General features: G+C 41.1%; 1 protein-coding gene across 9 annotated transcripts in view; it reads right to left on the reverse strand.

Annotated features, from left to right (window-relative positions):
• Positions 1-6882: 6882 nt before the first annotated feature.
• The window catches only part of syne2a (spectrin repeat containing, nuclear envelope 2a), a 113075-nt gene continuing 97594 nt past the window's right edge, over positions 6883-22363 (reverse strand). For 8 of the 9 annotated variants that reach the window (XM_084082367.1, XM_084082363.1, XM_084082364.1 and 5 more), the window contains 10 exons: positions 21506-21782; positions 20179-20256; positions 17865-17998; positions 16210-16336; positions 11759-11964; positions 11343-11543; positions 9590-9718; positions 8648-8839; positions 8240-8352; positions 6883-8129 (listed from right to left, as the gene is read on the reverse strand). In XM_084082367.1, coding sequence (XP_083938493.1) covers positions 7916-8129; positions 8240-8352; positions 8648-8839; positions 9590-9718; positions 11343-11543; positions 11759-11964; positions 16210-16336; positions 17865-17998; positions 20179-20256; positions 21506-21782 — 1671 coding nt within the window. In that variant the 3' untranslated portion in view covers positions 6883-7915. The remainder of the gene's footprint in view (positions 8130-8239; positions 8353-8647; positions 8840-9589; positions 9719-11342; positions 11544-11758; positions 11965-16209; positions 16337-17864; positions 17999-20178; positions 20257-21505; positions 21783-22363) is intronic. The other variant, XM_084082368.1, reaches the window with a different exon arrangement.

A 22363-nucleotide genomic window follows, 5' to 3' on the forward strand; every position in this document is an offset into this window, starting at 1 on the left:
ACCCTGTGTTTAACTCTTGAGCCATGCGGGCATGGAAAGTATAATTGGGAACGTCATCCTTAACCCGCCTTTTAGAATTTAGATGGACAGTGAAAATGTTCTTCAGGAGCCTTGAACCCCAAACTTTCTGCTTTCAGGCCCTGCGTTTATCTCTTGAGCCACGCTGGCATGGAAGTTACAATTGGGAACATCATCCTTTACCCGCCCTTTAGAATTTAGATGGCCAGTGAAAATGTTCTTCAGGAGGTTTGAAACCCAAACCTTCTGCTTTCAGACCCTGTGTTTGTGAGCCACACAGGTATGGATAATACAAAAGAGAACGTAATACTTAAACCACCTTTTAGAAGTTAGATGGACAGTGAAAATGTGCTCCAGATTTCATAGATAGCCTCATAGACCACAGCGCTGGCATACAAGTTGCAATTGGGGATGTAATACTTAACTCACCTTTGACAATTTAGATGGAAAGTGAAAAATGCTCTTTGGGAGTTTTGAACCCAGAACCTTTGGATTATAAACCCCTGATTTATCATTTGAGCCACGTTGGCATACAAGTTGCAATTGGGCATGTAATACTTAACTCACCTTTGACAATTTAGATGGAAAGTGAAAAATGCTCTTTGGGAGCTTTGAACCCAGAACTTTTGGATTATAAACCCCTGATTTATCATTTGAGCCATGTTAGTTGGGTCATCTGTGGCACTTCCGTGACCGTGGAGAGCGAAGGTCCGTTTCTCAATGGATTTGTCATCTAGGAGGGTTATTAAACAAATTTAGCCGGGGTGTATTTTTAAAAGGGGCGGGGAAAATTTTTGAGAGACAAAATTCCAAAATGGCGACCGTGAAAATGAACTTTTTAATGGTTTGACCTACAAAGATGCACAATACATGGTTTCAGAGCTTATTTTGGTCAAGGAATACATATTTGGTGTTTATATAATGATTTGACCTATTGTTGACGTTCAAAATCGTCACAGAGCCTTCTTATTAGGCTCTAATGAAAGCTCTGCTCATGATGAGCTGAATAATATACAGTATAAGTACACAGAAGTCATCTCTGAGGTCAATACAGTCAATGTTTGTGTGTAAACAACAGTTACTGAGTTGCAGTTTCCCATTAAATAGTGTACAGTAGGCTACTGAGAATATGGTGTCCAGTTCATCCCCGGTAACTTGGGGCAACGGATAAATTGACTGATATCCTTAGTGATGCTTCCCTTTGCAGACTAACTTCTAGAAAAACAAGTTAAAACCACCAGGAAACCTGTAACTCTCAGCCAACAGCATAGCTCAACTGGTAGAGCGTCTGTCCAATAACATGACTTGACTTGACTTGAGTGGGTTCGATTCCCACTCGAGTCAAGTGTCCCCGGTAACTTGGGGCAACGGATAAATTGACTGATATCCTTAGTGATGCTTCCCTTTGCAGACTAACTTCTAGAAAAACAAGTTAAAACCACCAGGAAACCTGTAACTCTCAGCCAACAGCATAGCTCAACTGGTAGAGCGTCTGTCCAATTACATGACTTGACTTTACTTGAGTGGGTTCGATTCCCACTCGAGTCAAGTGTCCCCGGTAACTTGGGGCAACGGATAAATTGACTGATATCCTTAGTGATGCTTCCTTTTGCAGACTAACTTCTAGAAAAACAAGTTAAAACCACCAGGAAACCTGTAACTCTCAGCCAACAGCATAGCTCAACTGGTAGAGCGTCTGTCCAATGACATGACTTGACTTGAGTGGGTTCGATTCCCACTCGAGTCAAGTGTCCCCGGTAACTTGGGGCAACGGATAAATTGACTGATATCCTTAGTGATGCTTCCCTTTGCAGACTAACTTCTAGAAAAACAAGTTAAAACCACCAGGAAACCTGTAACTCTCAGCCAACAGCATAGCTCAACTGGTAGAGCGTCTGTCCAATAACATGACTTGGCTTGACTTGAGTGGGTTCGATTCCCACTCGAGTCAAGTGTCCCCGGTAACTTGGGGCAACGGATAAATTGACTGATATCCTTAGTGTCATGTTGTGTCAAGTCATGTTATTGGACAGACGCTCTACCAGTTGAGCTATGCTGTTGGCTGAGAGTTACAGGTTTCCTGGTGGTTTTAACTTATTTTTCTAGAAGTTAGTCTGCAAAAGGAAGAATCACTAAGGATATCAGTCAATTTATCCGTTGCCTCAAGTTACCGGGGACACTTGACTCGAGTGGGAATCGAACCCACTCAAGTCAAGTCAAGTCATGTTATTGGACAGACGCTCTACCAGTTGAGCTAAGCTGTTGGCTGAGAGTTACAGGTTTCCTGGTGGTTTTAACTTGTTTTTCTATAAGTTAGTCTGCAAAGGAAAGCATCACAGTAAAGACACCAGTGGGATTTGAACTCATGGCCTCGGGATCATGTATACTGCGTCTCAACCCATTGAGCTAACAGATGGCTGACAAGTACAGCCTTCCTGGTAGTTTTCAGTTGATCTTCTGGAAGCCAGTCTGCAAAGGAAAGAATCATAGGAAAGACATCAATGGGATTTGAACTCATGGCCTCTGGATCATGAATACTGCGTCTCAACCCATTGAGCTAACAGATGGCTGACAAGTACAGCCTTCCTGGTAGTTTTCAGTTGATCTTCTGGAAGCCAGTCTGCAAAGGAAAGAATCATAGGAAAGACATCAGTGGGATTTGAACTCATGGCCTCTGGATCATGAATACTGCGTCTCAACCCATTGAGCTAACAGATGGCTGACAAGTACAGCCTTCCTGGTAGTTTTCAGTTGATCTTCTGGAAGCCAGTCTGCAAAGGAAAGAATCATAGGAAAGACATCAATGGGATTTGAACTCATGGCCTCTGGATCATGTATACTGCGTCTCAACCCATTGAGCTAACAGTTGGATGACAAATATAGCCTTCCTGGTAGTTTTCAGTTGATCTTCTGGAAGCCAGTCTGCAAAGGAAAGAATCATAGAAAAGACATCAATGGGATTTGAACTCATGGCCTCTGGATCATGAATACTGCGTCTCAACCCATTGAGCTAACAGATGGCTGACAAGTACAGCCTTCCTGGTGCTTTGACTTGAACAACAAACAAGACAAATAACTTAAAAAAAAAAAAAGTGTTACAGCATAAATATAAATCTTTTTCATGGGGGGCCCTGACACTACATCTTTTCACATTGGGGTCCACTGCCCAAATACATGTCAATTTGGGGGGTTGAGAACAAAACGTTTCAGAACCACAGATTCCAAGGAAACAGCTGTAGGTGAATGGATAGAGTCACTGACTAGTGAGCCGCAGGTAACAGGTTCAAGCCTCAGCTACAGCAGCAAGTCAGGATGTTAAATCAAATAGGTATTATTAGGAGTGAAATGGTTGTGTTTCTTCACCCCAACTGCACATGACATCAGTTTACATGTATGTTATTTTCAGTGATGAAGACAAACCGCACAGATGTTCACTGTACTTTAGTACATTTTGTAAACTTATGACTCTGAGTAGAGTATAGCCTGACTTAAACAAACAAATAACAACTTAGTATAGTCAGATTATCTTTTACACAACTTACATTTTGTAATCAAACTACCGAAACGAAAGTTGGTCACCACCGAAACGAAAGTTAAATCTGAAATAATCACTAAGTGTGGAGGCCAAAATCGTCCCCCCAAAAACCTGTTAGGAGTACGTTTCAGGCAATTTAGAGTTGATTGGTAGTACTTTGTAGTGACTTTTTTTGGTCCCTAACACCACAAATGGTTTACATACTCTTTACGAATGTCTTACGCATCATTTGCTTAACATGAATGATAATTCTAGTAATTGTTTGGTGTCTGCATTCATGAAAGCCAGGTAGTTTGCAACAGGTAAGGAGAAAGTCCACATTAACAGACAGTCATAAATGATGAACTGTCTTCACTTTACTGTAGGGCACATAATAACATGTACAAAGGATTTATAGATATTTTAGGAATGTTTTACAAAGCATGTTAAACATGAACAAACACATTAACAGACAGTTGTAAATGATGAACTGTCTTCACTTTACTATAGGGCACATAATAACATGTACTAAGGATTTATAGATACTTTAGGAATGTTTAACAAAGCATATGTTAAACATGAACAAGCTACCAATAGCTTGTATATATTATGTAACATCAGTTACAAATGATTTAATAATCATTTACAGATGTATTATAAATGGCTTGTTCATGAATAGTTACTAATACCTTTATAGATGATTTGTAACCGTAGTTATAAAGGTTTTAGTAATCATTTACGAATGTCAATAAACAGGTTGTTAATGATTTGTTAATAGTCTACAAACTGCTTATAAACGTTTATAAATGCTTTAGAATGGGTCGTTACAAATGATTTAATAATCTTTTACAGATGTATATAAATGGCTTATTCATGAATAGTTCACTACTTACTAATACTTTACAAATGATTTGTAACTGTAGTTATAAAGGTTTTAGTAATCATTTACGAATGTCAACAAACAGGTTGTTAATGATTTGTTAATAGTCTACAAACTACTTATAAACGTTTATAAATGCTTTATAACGGGTCATTATTGTAAAGTGCTACCGAATATAAAGACAAAGGCTAATTAACTAATTATTTATGAGTGAGTTTGCAGAATCTGTAGTGGATGTGTGTAAAGCAGTGGTTTTCAAAGTGGGGTCCAGGGGACCCTCATGGTTTCTTGAGGGGGTTCTGAATGTCCCCTTACATTTCTGTAACTCCCGAGTGTACAAAATGGAACCAAATGGACCCCTAATGGTCCATTTGTACACTCTCAGAGATATGGGGGTCATTGAAATTAAAATGTCTTAGAAGAAGTAAGGAGTTTGATGATGGATGCAAACCAAAAGACAAATAAGCCAAAATGTGAGAGGGGAGAATGAGAGACTCCAAAAGTAATGAAGACTGCTGTCACTATGCGAGTCAGGAGGGAGTGCAGGACAGAAAGACCAAGGCAGACTAGTTCAGATACAAGGAGTTTTCTTGTTTTTATTATGACAAAAACCAGGGAACACAAGGAGCACGTGAAGGACTAGGAGGGCACTTGCAAGTTTCACTTGTAAAAGCACAAGAAGAAAGCCTACATACACCGAATCAAGGAGACTAGATCAAACACTAAGATACTCACAGACAACTACATACAACAAACAGACTGGCAGTGAAGAACAAGAACACATTGGAGACACAGGTGCATATGTATGGACAATCAACACACGATTGGCTAGGGCTAAACAAGACACAGGTGAACAACATTTGCAAATGACAGGGTGAGACAAGACAGGTAGCAGCAAACAGGAAACACTCAGACATCGCTACAAAACAAAAGGCACACAAGTGAGTCAAGGCACATGTGTAAGCAGGTTTAATGGCTGTCGGCCAAACGAGGCATGACTTTTGCCTGTTTAAAGTTTGCATTTTCAAAAGGTTGCTATAGCACACCCGTTTGACCAATTGGAGTAAGATTGGTTTCAGTGATATTTGGAATTACCCTCTACATTACCGCAAAGTTTCAACAAAAATGTGAATCTGCATGTATGTGTTAGGGGCAGATGAATAATTGTCATAAAACTTTAATATTCATTGGCTCATTAAAGCATTTTTTCACTTAGAAACAATCCGCCCCCAACGTTTTGTCGGCATAGGTCCAAAGTTCATGTGTAAAACGTTTCGTGCAGATTACTCAAAAATCCCAGGAGATAGGTTTTAACTCTTTTTCCTATAATTCAAAATGGTGGGAGATCTAAAGGTCAGAGGTCAAAAGTCAGAATGTGAAAGTTGTTCAGCATGAGGAGACGCATATGTGTATCGAGGTTTCATGGCTGTAGGTCAAACAGGGCATGAGTCGTACCTGTTCAAAGTTGGCATTTTCAATTGAGTGCTATAGCGCCACCTTTTGATGAAAGATTGTGAGAATTATTTTTGGATAGTTTTTCATAACCATCTATCATATGGCCGAGTTTCGTAAAAAGCGTATGCACGGTTCGCCAGAACTGCCAAAAACAGCGGAAGAAACGGAATAATGCGAATATTAAAACAGGGCCAGGAGCCATGCTGGCAGCCTGGCCCCGTAATTATATCAAAATAACTTAGTGGTGAGCAGTACCCAACCATAGCTGAGTGGTCAGTGAGCTTACCTGAGGGATCCAGAGGCTCTGGTCGATCCAGGTTCGATTCCAGGCCAGAATACATGTTGAGGTGTCACTGAGCAAGACATTGGAGTTGCAGTGGAGATTCTTGTACTTTTCCCCCTTTGAATGTCCATTGCCATTGACAATGCATTAGGCACAAGTTAAATATTTCAAAAACTACAAATCATTTCAAAGTAAAACATCTCAAGGATGCATGTCCACAGTAAGGTGGAATTTTTGAACTGTGAATGGAGTTCCTAGGTGAAAGTGTTTTTTTGAGGTCCCAAAATCTTCTATTGGCCTCCATTATAAATCTCTGAACTTTTAAAGGAGTACAATTCTAAAACTATGAAACATTTCAAAGATTCCTTTTCCGGCAAAGATGTCCACAGTAAGATGAACATTTTAAAGTTTGAATGGGGGTTCTAGGTCTGAGTATGTAGGACTAGTAGCCTGCCAAAGTTTGTACTTTTTCCCCAGTTTAAATGTCCATTGCCATTGACAATGCATTGGGCGCTTAAAGTTAAAATATTTCAAAAACTACAAATCATTTAAAAGTAAAACATCTCAAGGATGCATGTCCATAGTAAGGTGGAACATTTGAACTGTGAATGGAGTTTCTAGGTGAAAGTGTTTTTTTGTAAGCCTGGTCCCTACCAGGCTAACTTCCCAGCTACACAATACAGTACCTGATCTTGAGATGGCAAGTGAAAATAATGGCCACAGCAAATTGGGTAAGACCAACAGTGTTTATTGCCAGAAAACGGGCATAAACGCGTTGTTTGATTTGCTTGATTTCATAAATAAGTATGAACATTATTACATTCTGTACACATATAAATTGTGGACTATAAAGTCCTGTTCAGTGCACTGCGAGCCATGGAAATGTTTGCAATTTTAGAATCATCTGGTACTGATGGCTTCTCAGGGCTTAACATTTATTTGCCTATGATGTTCCAATACAAAAATAGCTCCTCATGTTTGAAAGTGGCCTGGTTGAAAACATGAAATAACACAGTATTCATCACAAAACCATCCATGCACACTATTAAGGACAATGATATCTGATAATGTTGTGCATCACTAATAATCAATTATCTCATTTGAGAAGCATAATTTAACCTAATAAAGGATACATAAATTGATAAAAGAAAAGGCTAGTTGACTTAGATTATACTTTGACCTTGTATAATAACCTTGAGTGCTACAGAGTTGAATCAAACAGAGGCATTATGAATACCTGGCCTATGCTACTGTAGTAACCAAAAACGTATTACACCTAGAGTAAAACATTTTATGCAAATAAATATTCTCAGCTTTTACAGTACATAACGTGGTGGGACAAGTTTACATTAGGACCAAGAATCCATCAAATGGCAAATGACATTCTTATGGCCTTGTTCATGGAATAAATACCATCTTCATCAAAAACAAATCTTTCAAAATAAGATATGTATTTTTGGACAGTAGCAAATGCCTCTGTTTTTGTATGAATCAATCTGCTTTGTGGGAAAGAATACCTAATACTCCATAAAATCCTCAGTATTCATTTAACTTGGTGCCAACTTAACTTGTGTACAAATAGAACCAGGCAGATGTTTTAGGGATGTGTAACTCTGAGTGTGTAATTTAGTTCCATTTGTACACACGGAGTGAAATGAACACTGAGGATTTTATGGTTTATGATCAGAATCCTGTGCAATTGGGCTAGTGTCTCTATTTCAGTGAAAGTAGAGGTAACGGGTGCGTGTGCGTGTGCATCGGAGCATCATGTGGGCGGTGGGCCGTTGGTATAGCGTAACATGGGGTAGAAGGAGCGTTTAAAGTTGTTGGCCAGCGTGCAGCCAGGCTCGCTGTCTGGGAGGGGCACCAGGCAGACCAACAGCAGCAGCAGCAGCAGGATGAGGTGAAGGGGAAAGGCAGCGCGGAGCACCCGCTGAAAGAAGGAGCGAGGTGGAGATGGATCCCTCCTCGTCCTCTCCCTGTACATGTTCAAAAATAAGGTTAAAGTGGTTAAACTGTTCATTGTTTAGTTCCTCTTTAATGATATTACATTAAATACAAGCAAACAAGCAAACCCTTTCCTTCATACCTTTGAGAGTTATGGCCTTTGGTTGAATGTGCATCCTGCTGAGAAGGGGCTGCAGAGGGACCTTGGGCCTGGTTGTCTCCTTCAGGTGCAGAAGGAGAGGACGTCTCATAGTCCTGTATCGGATACAGAACAGTCACCCGTTTATTTCAATATTGCTGGGATTTATTTATTTATGGTATGTTGCCTGTATCTGTTTAGGGTAGTAAGGGCATACAACACAGGTCAGATCTTATGTTTATGTGGTTGATGCAAACCATGTTCCAACAACACCATAGAATTAAAAGGTAGAATCAAATTTGAATTCAAGTTGCCACAAAATCGGTGAGATCCCCGAGACTGGCAGATTTTGAATTAATATAAATTAGACCCAGTTCCTAAACCTGTAAATTGAAGGCACAGGCACATTACCGGACACTGTGGGAGGGCACCAAGATCTTGGGCCACCTGCCTCCGGAGAAGCCTCAGCTTGTTCCCCGTCACATGGAGCTTCTCCCTGGCCTCGCCGATGTCCTCCATCCCCTCCTCGGGTTGGAGCTCTGACCACAGGGCCTGCAGAGAGTCCAGCTCCGCCTGTCTGCTCTGCAGCTCCTCCTGTAGAGCCTGGAGACCACAGACACAGATGGTGATGATGAGCTGCATCTTTATCATGTTTGTTGTCCCCCACATATTTCTTTATCATTTAAACTCCCAAGGCTTAGTAAACTGGGTCTGAGTTGGCTCTGCACTTGGACCACTTTTTCCAGTCTACACCAAATCTCTTGTCCAAAAATAGCGGGCTTGTAGATCAGCAATTTTTTGGCTAATGTTCCCCCTAGTCTGGGATTAGTTTTCAGCACATTCATAAAAGCTCCACTATTAACCAGGTCTCAAGATAGTGATGGGGGGTACATGCAAATACACTATGAAACTATTAAATGCTATATTGTGCTCTTTTTCTCTAAGCACCTTAACGTCCATAACTATATCATGCAGTATACATACATTGCTGCTATGCTCAGGCACCTTAGTTTTTTCTTTTATCTCAGGTACTTTGTAAATATGTAGATAACTTGTTTGGCCTTTTGTTGTTCTCTTGTTTGACCTCCTTCCCACTTGCCCCCCACCGCCCTTTTTCTTCTTCCCCCCTCTTCTTTCTATGGAAATTAAAGTTGCGATGGGAACGATGTACAAAAACGAATTTCACCCACTTTTTTACGATGTAAACCTGTGACGTGACAATAAATCTGATTCTGATTCTGATGTATGTAGTATTAAATAGTAGATTTCACTGTTTACATTTTGCCAATGGCTTTCAAGAGTCTCTGCTGACAACCGTTTTTCCTTTGTCGGAGGACAAAGCGGTGCTCTTACAGTGAGTGTGTTGCGCTTGTGGTGCAGGGTGCTGGCTGGTGTGTCTGGGTGCTGGAGGGCCAGGGCATCACGTCTGCTCTCTGCATGGGCCAGCCACAGCAGTAGGGAGTGCAGTGTTTCATGGAACTCCTGGTGTGAGAGGGGTTAAAGGGCCCGGAGTTGGTTCACCATTTTCAACCTGGCATCCCTATTTTGGGCATGTCATTTCTTTAAAAAAAAAAAATATATATATATATATATATATATATATCTCACTCACTCACTCACTCACTCACTCACTCACTCACTCACTCACTCACTCACTCATATGGATATGAAGCATCAACTGACGGTGAGAAAACGCAACACTATGTTACTTCCACCAAATTAGTTACATTTCGCCAGAAACAGACTGTATCAAATATGAGTGACTGACTATCATAAACGATACAGAGCCACCTCCCTGACAATATCACGAGACAGCTTGTTTATTTTTGGACCACGATTCTAAGATGACCCAATGATATTCTCCATAGAGAAATGACTTCCGCAACCCAGGGGATGAACGAGTGACGTCAGGACTTCGGTACTCTATACTGCTTAAGTATTAAGTAGCAGCACAAAACATTACTCTCTCTCTGGCGTAATATAATCTGTATGATTTCTATTCTAATACAAAAAAACTAGTGAATTGTGACAACCACTGGCACCATGTTCAGTCAGCAGTCAGTGAAATTCTAAACTGGACCAAATAAAAGTATTATGCAGGTTTTCCCCTTGTATTGCATTAGTTGTACCAGTAAACACAATTCATAGCAAGGCATTTGTTAGAAGAATTTACAGGTACAGATTTGAGGGTAACCTGTGTCAGGTTGCTGATTAGACTGTCCCATAATGTTAGAATGTTAGAAATAAGACATTTTAAAATATGAAACATGATGTAGAAAATGATAATTAATAGGGCTGTTAATATTTACACATTAAACAGTATACAACATGATTCATTATTTTTTGAAACAAATTAGGTTTCTCTCTTTCAGACTCTAAGCAGCTATTGCTCCTAATGGCTCTTCTGGGGTAAATGTTATCCTGGCGGACAGGAAAGTTGTTTAAAAGGCTTTCCATTTAAAATGTTTCCACACAGCTCCTTTTGCAAAGCAATGTTAATAAGCAATGTATTTGAAAGTGCATGTTATTATTAGTCCATCAAGTTTTGACTCAATTAAATTCATAATAATATGTCAAATCAAAGTGCACTTAGAAATCCTATATTAAAATCGGCTAATGGAAGGACCAGCCGGCCGGCGGACCACGTCGTCACACTCATGTCACTATGACTCAGCCATAACCATATAAGAAGTTCCCAATGCAGCTGAGCTACAGTACACCCAAATATGGAGTCTAACCTCAATGTGTCCTCATGGCATCAGGCGCAAACAAATCAGTCAGCTCCATATATGGGCACAAAAGGGGACATGCCTATACATGGGCATATACTGTACCAATGACATTAGGGATTTCCATATATGGGCATCAAAGAAACAAGGACTGACACTTAGAGATCTCTGTATATATCTGTATATATAGTATCGGTCGGACTATAGATGTGAGGGCTGCATAGTGGCCCGAACCTCTAGTAGTTGGTCAAATTCAGAGTTAATTTAAACTCTTTCGTAGAAGCTTTTACACTCAAGTTTTTCAATGTAGGAGATGGTATAGAAATTAAATGAAAGGTGGCTCTACAACGGGCCTATCATTCAGCATCACATCTCACTTGGCAGCGCATGAGTGTCCTCCTCAGTCCGTTCTCCCACTCCTCCAGGCATGTACACGCTTGGCTCCAGGCTTGGTTCATGCTTCCTAGGCTCTCCTTTCGCTCCTGGTCCTCCAGGCTGCTCTGGCCTTGCAGCTCCCGAGCCGCCAGGTTGACAGATAGCATGGTGGACTTGTACCGAGCGAACGTCTTTTGAGTCTCCTGCAAGAGTAGCACCAGTAAATAGAGACGTATACGTACATGGATTGGCGACATCTTCTGGACGCTAATTGGGAAACCAGCAATACTTAAGGTCCTGGTAGGATAGAAAACCTACAGTACTGGAGGTCCTGGCTGCATAGAAAACCTGCAGTACTAGACGTCCTGGTAGCAACACTTATATTATAACGCACAGGCTATTCAGGTTAAGTGTTTACCTTCATCTGTTTGACCCTTGCCTCCATGTCTTGGATGCTGGCTGCGGGGTCACAGTGCTGGAGTCTCTCTAACTCTGGGATCACACCACCCAGCCAGGAGGTGATGTCAGCAAGGTCACTATTCACCTGCTGAGGCTCCTGGAGGCCATGATGCAGCATGTGGCCCCTGGACTGAGCTTGCAGCAGTTCCCAGCGCTCAATCACTCCTGAGAAGACATTCACAAACACAGAAAATACACATTATTTGCAGTGGTGCAGTTAGTACATTTACTCAAGTACTGTACTTGAGTAGCCTGCTAAACCATCCCAGGGCGGTCACGGAATTCACATTTCCATGTTTACAAATTAAATGTGATTTCCGCAACCGGGATGGTTTACCAAGCTAGTACTTACAGTAAGTACCATTTTGAGGTATTTTTTACATCTCAGAGGCAAATATTGTATTTTTACTCCACTACAACTATTTAAAAACTTTAGTTTTAACTAATTTGTAGTTACTTTGTAGATTTTTACTAAAACATACATTACCCACTTCAGCCCTAATAAATATTTTGGCTTGTTGAAAAATAGCTTGTAGATCGGCTATTTTGAAAAGTGTGAAATGGGACATTCTGCATAATGAGTACTTTTACTTTTGGTACTAGTATATTTTGATGCCAATCCTTTCATACTTGTACGTAAGTACATTTTGAATACCGGACTTTTACTTGTAATAGAGTATTTCTACATTGTGGTATTGATACTTTTACTTAAGTAAAAAATCTTCCACCACTGATTATTTGACACTGATGCAGAGCATTATTACAGTATTGTGTATCTCAAGTTTAAGACTATATGAAAGGACCAAAAATGTACCCCTGTAAAGCAAAACACATCATATTCTATTCTTTTTGATGTTTGGGGAGGGAGGGGTGGGGTACAAAACACTCATTCATTATAGTATTTTCATGTATGACTTGCAGTACAGTGTGCATTATGATGAGGTCATTAACTTAATTGTGGAATTGGAATTCTCAATCCAGCTCATCTATTCCAAATGCTATTATTTTTGCACTTTCACATTTGATTTGATTTGATTTGAGTGTTCAGGACACCTGACATTGCTTGGCCCCAATCTTTGCACACTCCATATCTCTCCTGTATAAAAACACTTAAATCCCTCGTTATGAATTTAATAGATTGAATAGGCCACACCAATGTGGGATCATACTTCTCACCTGGAATCACCTGGTCTGTCTAATTCAGGGGTTCTCAAAGTGACTCAGGGTCCCCAGTAAAATGTGTTAATATTGCTGGGGACCCCCAGTAAACAGTCCGTGAACATCTAATCTCCGGTGCTGGACCGCTCGGCATGAAACTTTGCAAGCAGAGTCCCAGTAGGCCAAGGAAGAACCTCTGCCCCAAATCTTTCAAATCGGCGTCATGGTTGCGCAACAACAGTCTGCTTAACGTTTTGACCTCTCTTGAACCATAGGTTGTACAATCAAAATTGACATTTTTTTAATTCCTTGGAACCCATGCCACATCTTCCCATATACGGCCCAGGCCATTTGTGCCAGACTATATTTTCTACCATTTTGTGTTTTCTTCTGCACCACAGAAGCATGGAATACAAAGGTGACAACTACATTTATGAAAATGTTGGATGGTGATGATTGGTCTATAGTTGTAGCGTACAGAGGAACTGACTTTTTCATTATATCCACAACATCGCTTGGGCATCGGAAAAAGACATCTAAAGGCTTTCATTTTCAATCAAAAATGAACCATAATTGTCTCCGCCAGGCCGAAAGGCATGGCGAGAGAGTATGTTTTACCCTCCGTCCGTCCGTGTGTGTATGTGTGTGTGTGTGTGTGTGTGTGTGTGTGTGTGTCCTGTCTGTGTGTTACCAGCTAATCTCCGGCACCGTTGGCCCGGTCGCTGCGAAACTGTGCACACCCACTCCCTGGATGCCAATTCAGAACCTCTGCCCCACATTTTTCACATGGGCCTGTTATAGCGCCACCAGGAGGCCGATTTGTGCAAAACCCATTTTTTCCCATTACACCTACAGCTTTTAACCAAACGTCATGCAAATCGGTACGCAGTATCTCTATAGTCATGTGATCAACCCGGATCTGTCCGATTTCCCATATTGCATCCTCATTGGCTAAGGTTGGCTTCCAAAGTTTGCAGGATTGGTCCGTTTTGAACAAACTGCCTCCAATCATGAACGCAGCTTGCCATTTCCATAAAATTGCACACGCACATTCCCACTAGGCCGAGGAAGAAATGCCACTTGAACATTTTCAAATCAGCCTCATGGTGGCGCTATAACTGGCCGATTTGCATTTTTAACTATAACTGCACCGATCTGCGTGAAACTTTGCATGCACACTCCCTAGAGGCCAAGGAAAAACATTGGACTGCATTTTTCACATCTGCTTTTTACAGCGCCACCAGGAGGCCGACTTATGTAAAATACATTTTTGAAGATTATTCCTTCAGATTCTGTCCAAAAAACACGCAAATTGGTACACTGCATCTCCATAGTCATGTGATTCTGATGGATCTGTCCGATATTTCATATTCCATCCTATTTGGCTTACAGTGGCTTCCAAAGTTTGCAGGATTGGTCAGTTTTAAACAAAATGCCTCAAAACATGAATGCAATGTGCAATTTCCGTGAAAGTTTGCATGCAGATTCCCACTAGGCCGAGGAAGAAATGCCCCCCTTTTCACATTCACATTGGCCTTTATAGCGCCACCAGCAGGTCTAATTTAGCAAAACACATTTTTGGAACAAAATGCCTCAAATCATGAATGCAGTGTCCCATTGAAAGGCCTAAGAAGAAATGCCACCCTTTTCACATTGGCCTATTATAGCGCCACCAGGAGGCCACAATAACCTACCTGACCTGGCGGAGACCTGTGCTCCGAGGAGCACTTTTTCTAGTTGAACATGTTTTGTCCATATTCTCATTCTGGCATGCTCTTCAGTGAAGTATTGGAGCCATTGCAGACTTAAACAACATGTAAGGCTGTGGTTTCGAACTCTCAACCTCTGATATAAGAAGCACACACTTTACAACTGCACCACTGTGTTTTATGCATTCGAAATGGTCTTACATGCTCCTAGTAATGCAGGATAGATAGCTCAATTTAAGCTTTTAGCTGGATGGAAAGGTGTGACCACTGTGGTGCATCAGTAAGAATGCAGTGAGAGGATTCAGCCTTCTCTTCAAGGGTTTATTTACAAAAACTGGTTAACAATTTAGCCTACTATTAATACTTATAAAAATGTTGCTTCAATTATAAAAAATAAATAAATTAGCACATCAAACTAAGAATAGCTCTGATCTAACTTCCCTCATCGAATGCTGCCAGCATACTCAACTGGAAAACTAAACTAAATCAAACACGCAAAAGCTAAACTAAATCAAATGCACAAAAGCTAAACTAAATCAAATGCACAAAAGCTAAACTAAATCAAATGCACAGAAGCTAAACTAAATCAAATGCACAAAAGCTAAACTAAATCAAACACGCAAAAGCTAAACTAAATCAAACACACAAAAGCTAAACTAAATCAAACACAACTGGCCCTAATCAGCTGGCAGTCCCTCTTCGAAGGTTTAGTTTCGAACCCTAAACCTTCGGTTTACAAGTTCTGTATCTTAACCTCTGTGGTTCCTAGTCAACCAATTCTCTTGCACGCTCTGCAGTGAAGAATTACAGGCAGACACAAACTTGGGGGGGAACAAAATCATCCCTGGTTTTGAACATGAACCATGAACCTTTTGGTTGCAAAACCCTGACTTTTCCCCTGCACCACAGATACATGGAAGATGAATGTGACAACTATGGTAATTACTTAGCCTTATCAGATCTACAGTACACGCAGAGTAGTAGAGTAGAGAGTTCAAATGAAGGATGTAGTCTATGGCATCACAAAGGGTTGCCATTTTGTATTTATCATCTATTCAAACATGTTTTGAATAGATTGAGCCTAGTTTATAATACAGTCTGGGTTTTTATGTGGACAATGGATGGCCTTAGAGTCAGTCATCTGTCAGACAGAGCAGATAAGCATTGGGTAGAAAAAGGTTTTATAGTGGAACTTACTGAGTAGGAGTTAAATAATGACATGTTCTTGTTCCAAGACCTGAACACTTGCCTCTATTTGGGACTGAATATGTATTTAACCGTGTAATGAATTGCTTTAGGGCAGTGGTTCTCAAATTGGGGTCCTTGAGGGGTTCCAGGGGGTCCCCAGAAAAATGTTTATTCACTTTAACTACATTGTATATTTTAGCAATCTTCAAAAGATTTGTGATAAATGTTGACATACTGTATGTCTTCTTGTCTTCTGAGGGTCCCTGATACAACATCTTTTCAAATTGTCCAATTGCTTATCAATTTTGACAATTTTGACCTAATTTGCAGTGTTGACAGTGTTCTCCTGCTATACCTGACTGTTGGTCCGTTGTGTTGAGGCCGGTCAGGCCCGGTTCCTCCGGCTGCTCCTCGTCATCCAGGATCAACGACACTCTCTTAATGTTCTCTATGCTGCCGCTGCACTCCGACATCATACGAAGCTGGACAGGATGAAAACACATTGGCAAGTTCACAAATCCACATGTTCCGCACAATTATGGAGCAATTTCACTTCTGTTGCGTTATTTTCTAAGCCTACTGTATCCTTTGACTCTAACCCATGTTATGCCCTCAACCACTCTTACACACACTGAGCATGCCAAAAATGACCGCCGCGGCCCGCAACATTCTGTGCGATCACACGTTTTCAGTTTAGCAGGTAGAATTGATTGATTGATTGATTGATTTATTGACAATTTGCACATAACAAAACAATGTACACAGGGAAAAGTCAAAAAGATAGACACAAGAAAGCCAGAAGCTTATTTCCATCATGGTCCTGTTGATCTTGGTGTGGGTGCGGGCGTGCGTGTGAGTATCTGTATGTGTATGCGTGCATGCGTGTGTGCTTATGTGTATGTGTATGTGCGTGTGCGTGTGCGTGTGCGTGTGCGTGTGTGTGTGTGTGTATGTGCGTGTGCATGTGTGCGTGGGGGGGGGGGGGGGGGTAAATTTACTTTTAGGTCGCACTGGTAGTGAGAATGATGACGCAAATGAGCACAACTGCAGTGAGTTTATTCATTTGAGAAACAAGTCGGGAAAGAGAATGATGAGGAAGGCGAGAAATTTGTAAAACGAACGAGGTCTGTCCGTCCGTCTGTTAGCAGGTTATATCTCACAGTTATCTCACAAATTTGCACAGAAAGGTTGATCCTGGCTGAAGGAACTGCCTGTCACACACATTAACACGACTTCTGGATAGATTAGCATAACAGTACAATACTTTGAAAAAAGGGTTATTCTAGTCCCAGGAAGAACTGATTAACTGGTCATACCATTTTGCTGTCCACCTAAGACACTGAGTGTAAACCATGTGTAGGCATTAGGCAACATGAAAGATTGCTAGACAAAATGGGACATGGTGCAACACATTTTATTAGTTTGGTATTTGTAATTGTTGCATGACTCAATATGAAATGTGAAATATATGTTGTCTATTTAGGTTGTTTATTGAATGATTCTGTATTTACTTCATGAATTCTAAATACAAGTCTATATTATGTATAACATGACACATTTAAAAACGAGGGGGTATTAATTCATTGAATTGAATTGGATCAGAAGGTCTGCATTTCGCCCCCCGGTCTGTCCAGTATGTGTCGAAGTGTCCCTGAGCAAGACACCTTAAGACCCCTGCTACTCCCTGGGCACTGTATTAATAGCACCCACTGGTCTTAATAATTAGAATGGTTAAATACAGAGGACATATTTCACATACTGTATGTGCAAATATGCAGTGGCAAAACAAAATACCCCACAGGAGTAGGGACTAAAGTATTATAAAATGATTAAGTGATGCTTGTTTTCTCTCATTTCACCAGTGCAAACCTCTGGTGTGCCGCCTTAGTAAACATGGATAGATACTAATAGTGTGTCTTGTAAGCTTCTAAAGCCCTGCAAACACTTAGTAAATTTAGCCTTGTTGTTGCTCTTCCACTTGTGTCATTGCGGGAGGAGCATCAGACTTACATAGCCCTGTTTGAGCGGCGTGCTGGTGTGGGTGGGCTCCTCATGGCCTTCAGAGTCCAGCTGGGGTACAGTTTCGCTCACAGAGTCTCCTGGCAACTGCCACTTGGGAGACTCAGGTATGGACATGGATGGAACTGAAAGACACACACACACACACACACACACACACACACACACACACACACACACACACACACACACACACACACACACACACACACACACACACACACACACACACACACACACACACACACACACACACACACACACACACACACACACAGCAGGGAGCAGACTGCATTAAAATGAGAATTCACTACACTTTATTATCCCATTTTTTCTCCAGATTGAGTTCCAGCAGGTGCTTAGATCCAGGCCAAGCATACCTCTTTTACCTCCTCATCTCGTGTAGCCCCGAATACAAAATGAAAAGGGTCCTTGAGGGAGTTCCAGGGGGTCCCCAGCTAAATGATGGGTAGTTAGGAATCAAATGGACCCTTATGGGTCTGTAAGGGCGGATTCACACTGCGGCCTTGAACCAGCCTTGAGGCTGGTTGGAAGGAATACCTGGGAAGGAATTGGTAAAGCTAGCATCTATTATAAGTGTACTTTGTGAGAAGTTTTAGATTTTTGGAATGGTATTAGGTAAGGGTATAGCTTTTAAAAAAACATTGCAAACAAGTTAGGCTCGCCCCCTATTGAAAACCTTATAAAACTTCTCACAAAGTGCACACGCTTTACCAATTCCTTCCCAGGTATTCCTTCCTACCAGCCTCAAGGCTGGTTCCAAGGCCGCAGTGTGAATCCGCCCTAAGTTACTCTTACGGGTCCATTTGGTTCCATTTGTACACTCTCTGAGGTAAAATTAACATTGATTTTACAATATAAATTGGGGTCCCAGTGATAGAAATGCCATTAACATGGGGGTCCGTAGCCTAATGCATGTCAAACTGGGGGTCCTTGAAATTAAAATGGTTGAGAATCACTGGTAGAGCCGTAAAAATCTTCTCTTATGGGGGTCCCTGGCATATCTTTTGAAATAGGGGTCCACAGGCTAGAAAGTGTCAATTTGAGGGTCCTTGACATGAAAAAGTTTGAGAAACACTGACTTAAACCATATATACTGTACTTTGTTGGTTCTGTCTATACTGTACTGTTCCGTAAATAGCCGATCTGCGAGTTCACAATGTGTTGCAACACGATGCGTTATGAGTTGCTAGTCTGATATTTTTGCCAAAGGACGATAAAAGAAGGGGAGGAAAACAAGACAGTAATAATAACGGCATGGCTTCCCTGTCCAACCATGAACTAGCAATTGTGCAATTTGTGAATGAACAAAGCCTCACAAATCACAAGGCTGTGTACAGTGGCGAAGAAGCACTATACTGAATGCCTGTGTGCTTGTGTCGTGCTGGCCTAGGCCTCATTTGGTCAAATGACACAGACAAACATACAGACAAATCCTATTCTAGACAGCTTGGCCCACGGCTAAAAATCATAAAAAGGGTTTACCTTAGGATGGGAGATGAAATAGTGGAGAGACAAAAAATAAAACACATTCAAAGACTTAAATACAGTAGAAGCATGGAGAGCGAGTGGCAGAATAGCAGAGCGAGAGACACGAGCACCACCCAAGTGACTGCATTGTTTTGCAATAAGACAGCTGTCCACTAACACTGGAGGAAATGATGGCTTTCCATGCATGGCTGAAGAAACCCCAGCATTTACATCCCCGACCAAGGCAAGGAAAAACTAAAACCAAACAAAAAAACAGCCAAGGGAAAAAACTATATAGAAAAGTTCATCACCACCACAGTGGTTCCAAAGCCTTCCTCTTGAGAGTGGAGGAGTGACAACAGCTGCAGCAATGAAGCAACACTGAGCCCCCTGATAGAGCTGCTTGTAGGCCTGTCACAATTATTACATAATCGCCTGATCACAATTATTTGAGATAACCGCAGTTATTTTGCATAATCGTCAAAACTGTTTCCATTCATCTCTATAAATTGATCTGTTAAAAAACATTTTAGAAAATAGCCGATCAGCAATTTCCTTAGCACAAATGTAATTTATTTTGATTAGATTTTGATTCAATTTGTGTTTACAAAGCCTAAAAGAAAAAAATAAAACATATTTTTTGTGTGTTAAAATGGTCAATGCCATAGACACAATTAAATCGCAACTATTTCTTTGACGATTAATCATCAAGTAAGATGTCATGATCGTGACAGCCCTAGCTGTTGGTGACATTGTTCTCAGAGAGTGGAGAAGGGTGCGCTTGGCGATCAGGTAGGAAGATGTTGACTCCTACCCAGAGAGGAGGCTCCCAGGGCTGGGCCCTCTGTGGCTTCCACAAACTCCTCCTCCTGGCTCTCTGAGCCCTCTCCTTCTGGGAGAGGGAGAGAGGAGCGGGACGAGGGTCACGGATGAAGATGGAACGACTGGTTTTGTGTGTGTGTGTGTGCGTGTGTGCATGCGCCTGTCTTCTATGGTGCTATATGGTGTTTCCCTGTCTTCTATGGCGCTTCCAATAGTGCTTCCTATGATGCTTCCCTGTCATCTATGATGCTTCCTATGGTGTTTATGGTGCTTCCCTGTCATCTATGGTGCTTCCCTGTCATTTATGGTGCTTCCTATCATCTATGGTGCTTCCTATGGTGCTTCCCTGTCTTCTATAGAAGCCGTTCTAACCAAAGTGCTAAAATATCAACAGTTGGAGCAACTCGTCTCACAGTTAGGCTACAAATGTAAACTTTTTTTTTTTTTTTAATATTTGGTACTCTGGGGCACGTGCACAAGTTGGTTATGAGGGTAATTCAGATGGCTGGCTTCTCCAAAAGGAGGGCCAAGCAGTTATTATAGGAAGCCGCTCAATTTGGAGGAGGCATTGTGAGTGAGTGAGTGAGTGAGTGAGTGAGTGAGTGAGTGAGTGAGTGAGTGAGTGAGTGAGTGAGTGAGTGAGTGAGTGAGTGAGTGAGTGAGTGAGTGAGTGAGTGTGTGTGTGTGTGTGTGTGTGTGTGTGTTTATATTAATCAAATTTTGTCTGTGAAAGTACATTAGTAGATGACTTAGTAGAGGACGAATAGTGACCCAGGGACAAGGCAGGGGTCTAACCGCAGGGCCCGATGATTTAAATGTGAAAACTACATTTAAATGATGTGTTTGTGGAAGCATGCTGTGTGTGGCATTTTAAAACTAAATATTTAGCACATTGGGTGCACATTGTGCATTATAATACAAATAAAATGTATTATCAATATATATATATTTTTTTAATACTCAGGTAAAAAAACAACTTCCATATACTTGTACCACATCATCTTGTTATTTGCACTTACTGCACGTACTAAGAAAATATAAAATACATAAAGCGGTGGTGTGGAGGGGCTGTGTAAATTATGTAACTGTTATTTGTGTATTTGTTTAATTTGACTGTACTGTTGGATTTGATTTATCATGTTAATTGGTCTTTTTGTATTCATTTTTATTTTATTGTTTTTTTTTTAACTTTAATTTGTGTTTTTTGTTGTACATTTGTATTGTATTTGTTTTGTTCAGGACCCCTGGAAGACTAGAGGCTCATTCATGTGTCTCTAATGGCGATCCTTTAACAAACATAAACATAAACATTGTCCTACCTGAGAGCGCACTGAAGTAAGACCCATCTTCATCCTGGTCGTCTTCATCATCCTCGTGTGATGAAGACCCGCCCACGTCGCCCGTGTGGTCCCACTCCAGCGGTAGGGACTCCACACTCGCCGGCGTGCCCGATCGCTCCAGCGGAGAGGTTAGCAGGTGAATGGGTGTGGCCGGTAGGCTTCCGTGGCCCCGCCCCAGCCATGGCCGGCTAATCAGCTCCAAGCTTCCCTCCAGGGACGTGCTGTTGCCAAAGAGCTCTGATTCTTCCTTGACCAACTGAGGCAACGACAGAAATGCAACAGAATCGATGCTGGCTTGAGGGCAGTGTTGATTTCGTCAACTATAACTATGACAAAAACATTTTTCACTTACGAAAACTTAATAAAAAACAAATAAAAACTAAGCTATGATGACTAAAATTAAGACTAAATATATTGCCAATTTCGTCAACAAATAGACTAAAATGTTAGGGAGGGACGAGTGGAGAAGAGATCCAGTAGAACTAAGACAAGTCATTTTAAGTTTGGTTGTACTCCGGTGTAGTGCTCTGAAAATAGCAGATCTACAGTACAAGCTCACGACGCGTCGCAGCGCAACCAAGTGTAAAATCAGGCATTACGACCCCGTCAAGGCCCGCCAAAATAGATTTTTGTCGACAAAATAAACAGTAGATTTAGTCAACTAAAACTAGACTAAACCTAAACATTTCAGATGACAAAAATATGACTAAAAGTAAATGAAATGTTGAAATTCAAATGATTATGACTAAAACTACATTTTAACTTCCTGTCAAAATCAACACTGCTTGAGAGAGACAGCAGGTGTAGGACTATGTGAGCTACATTAGGTCTGCATAA

Source organism: Gymnoscopelus microlampas (assembly GCF_963454915.1).
Source record: "Gymnoscopelus microlampas genome assembly, chromosome: 16".
NCBI classification, from domain to species: domain Eukaryota; kingdom Metazoa; phylum Chordata; class Actinopteri; order Myctophiformes; family Myctophidae; genus Gymnoscopelus; species Gymnoscopelus microlampas.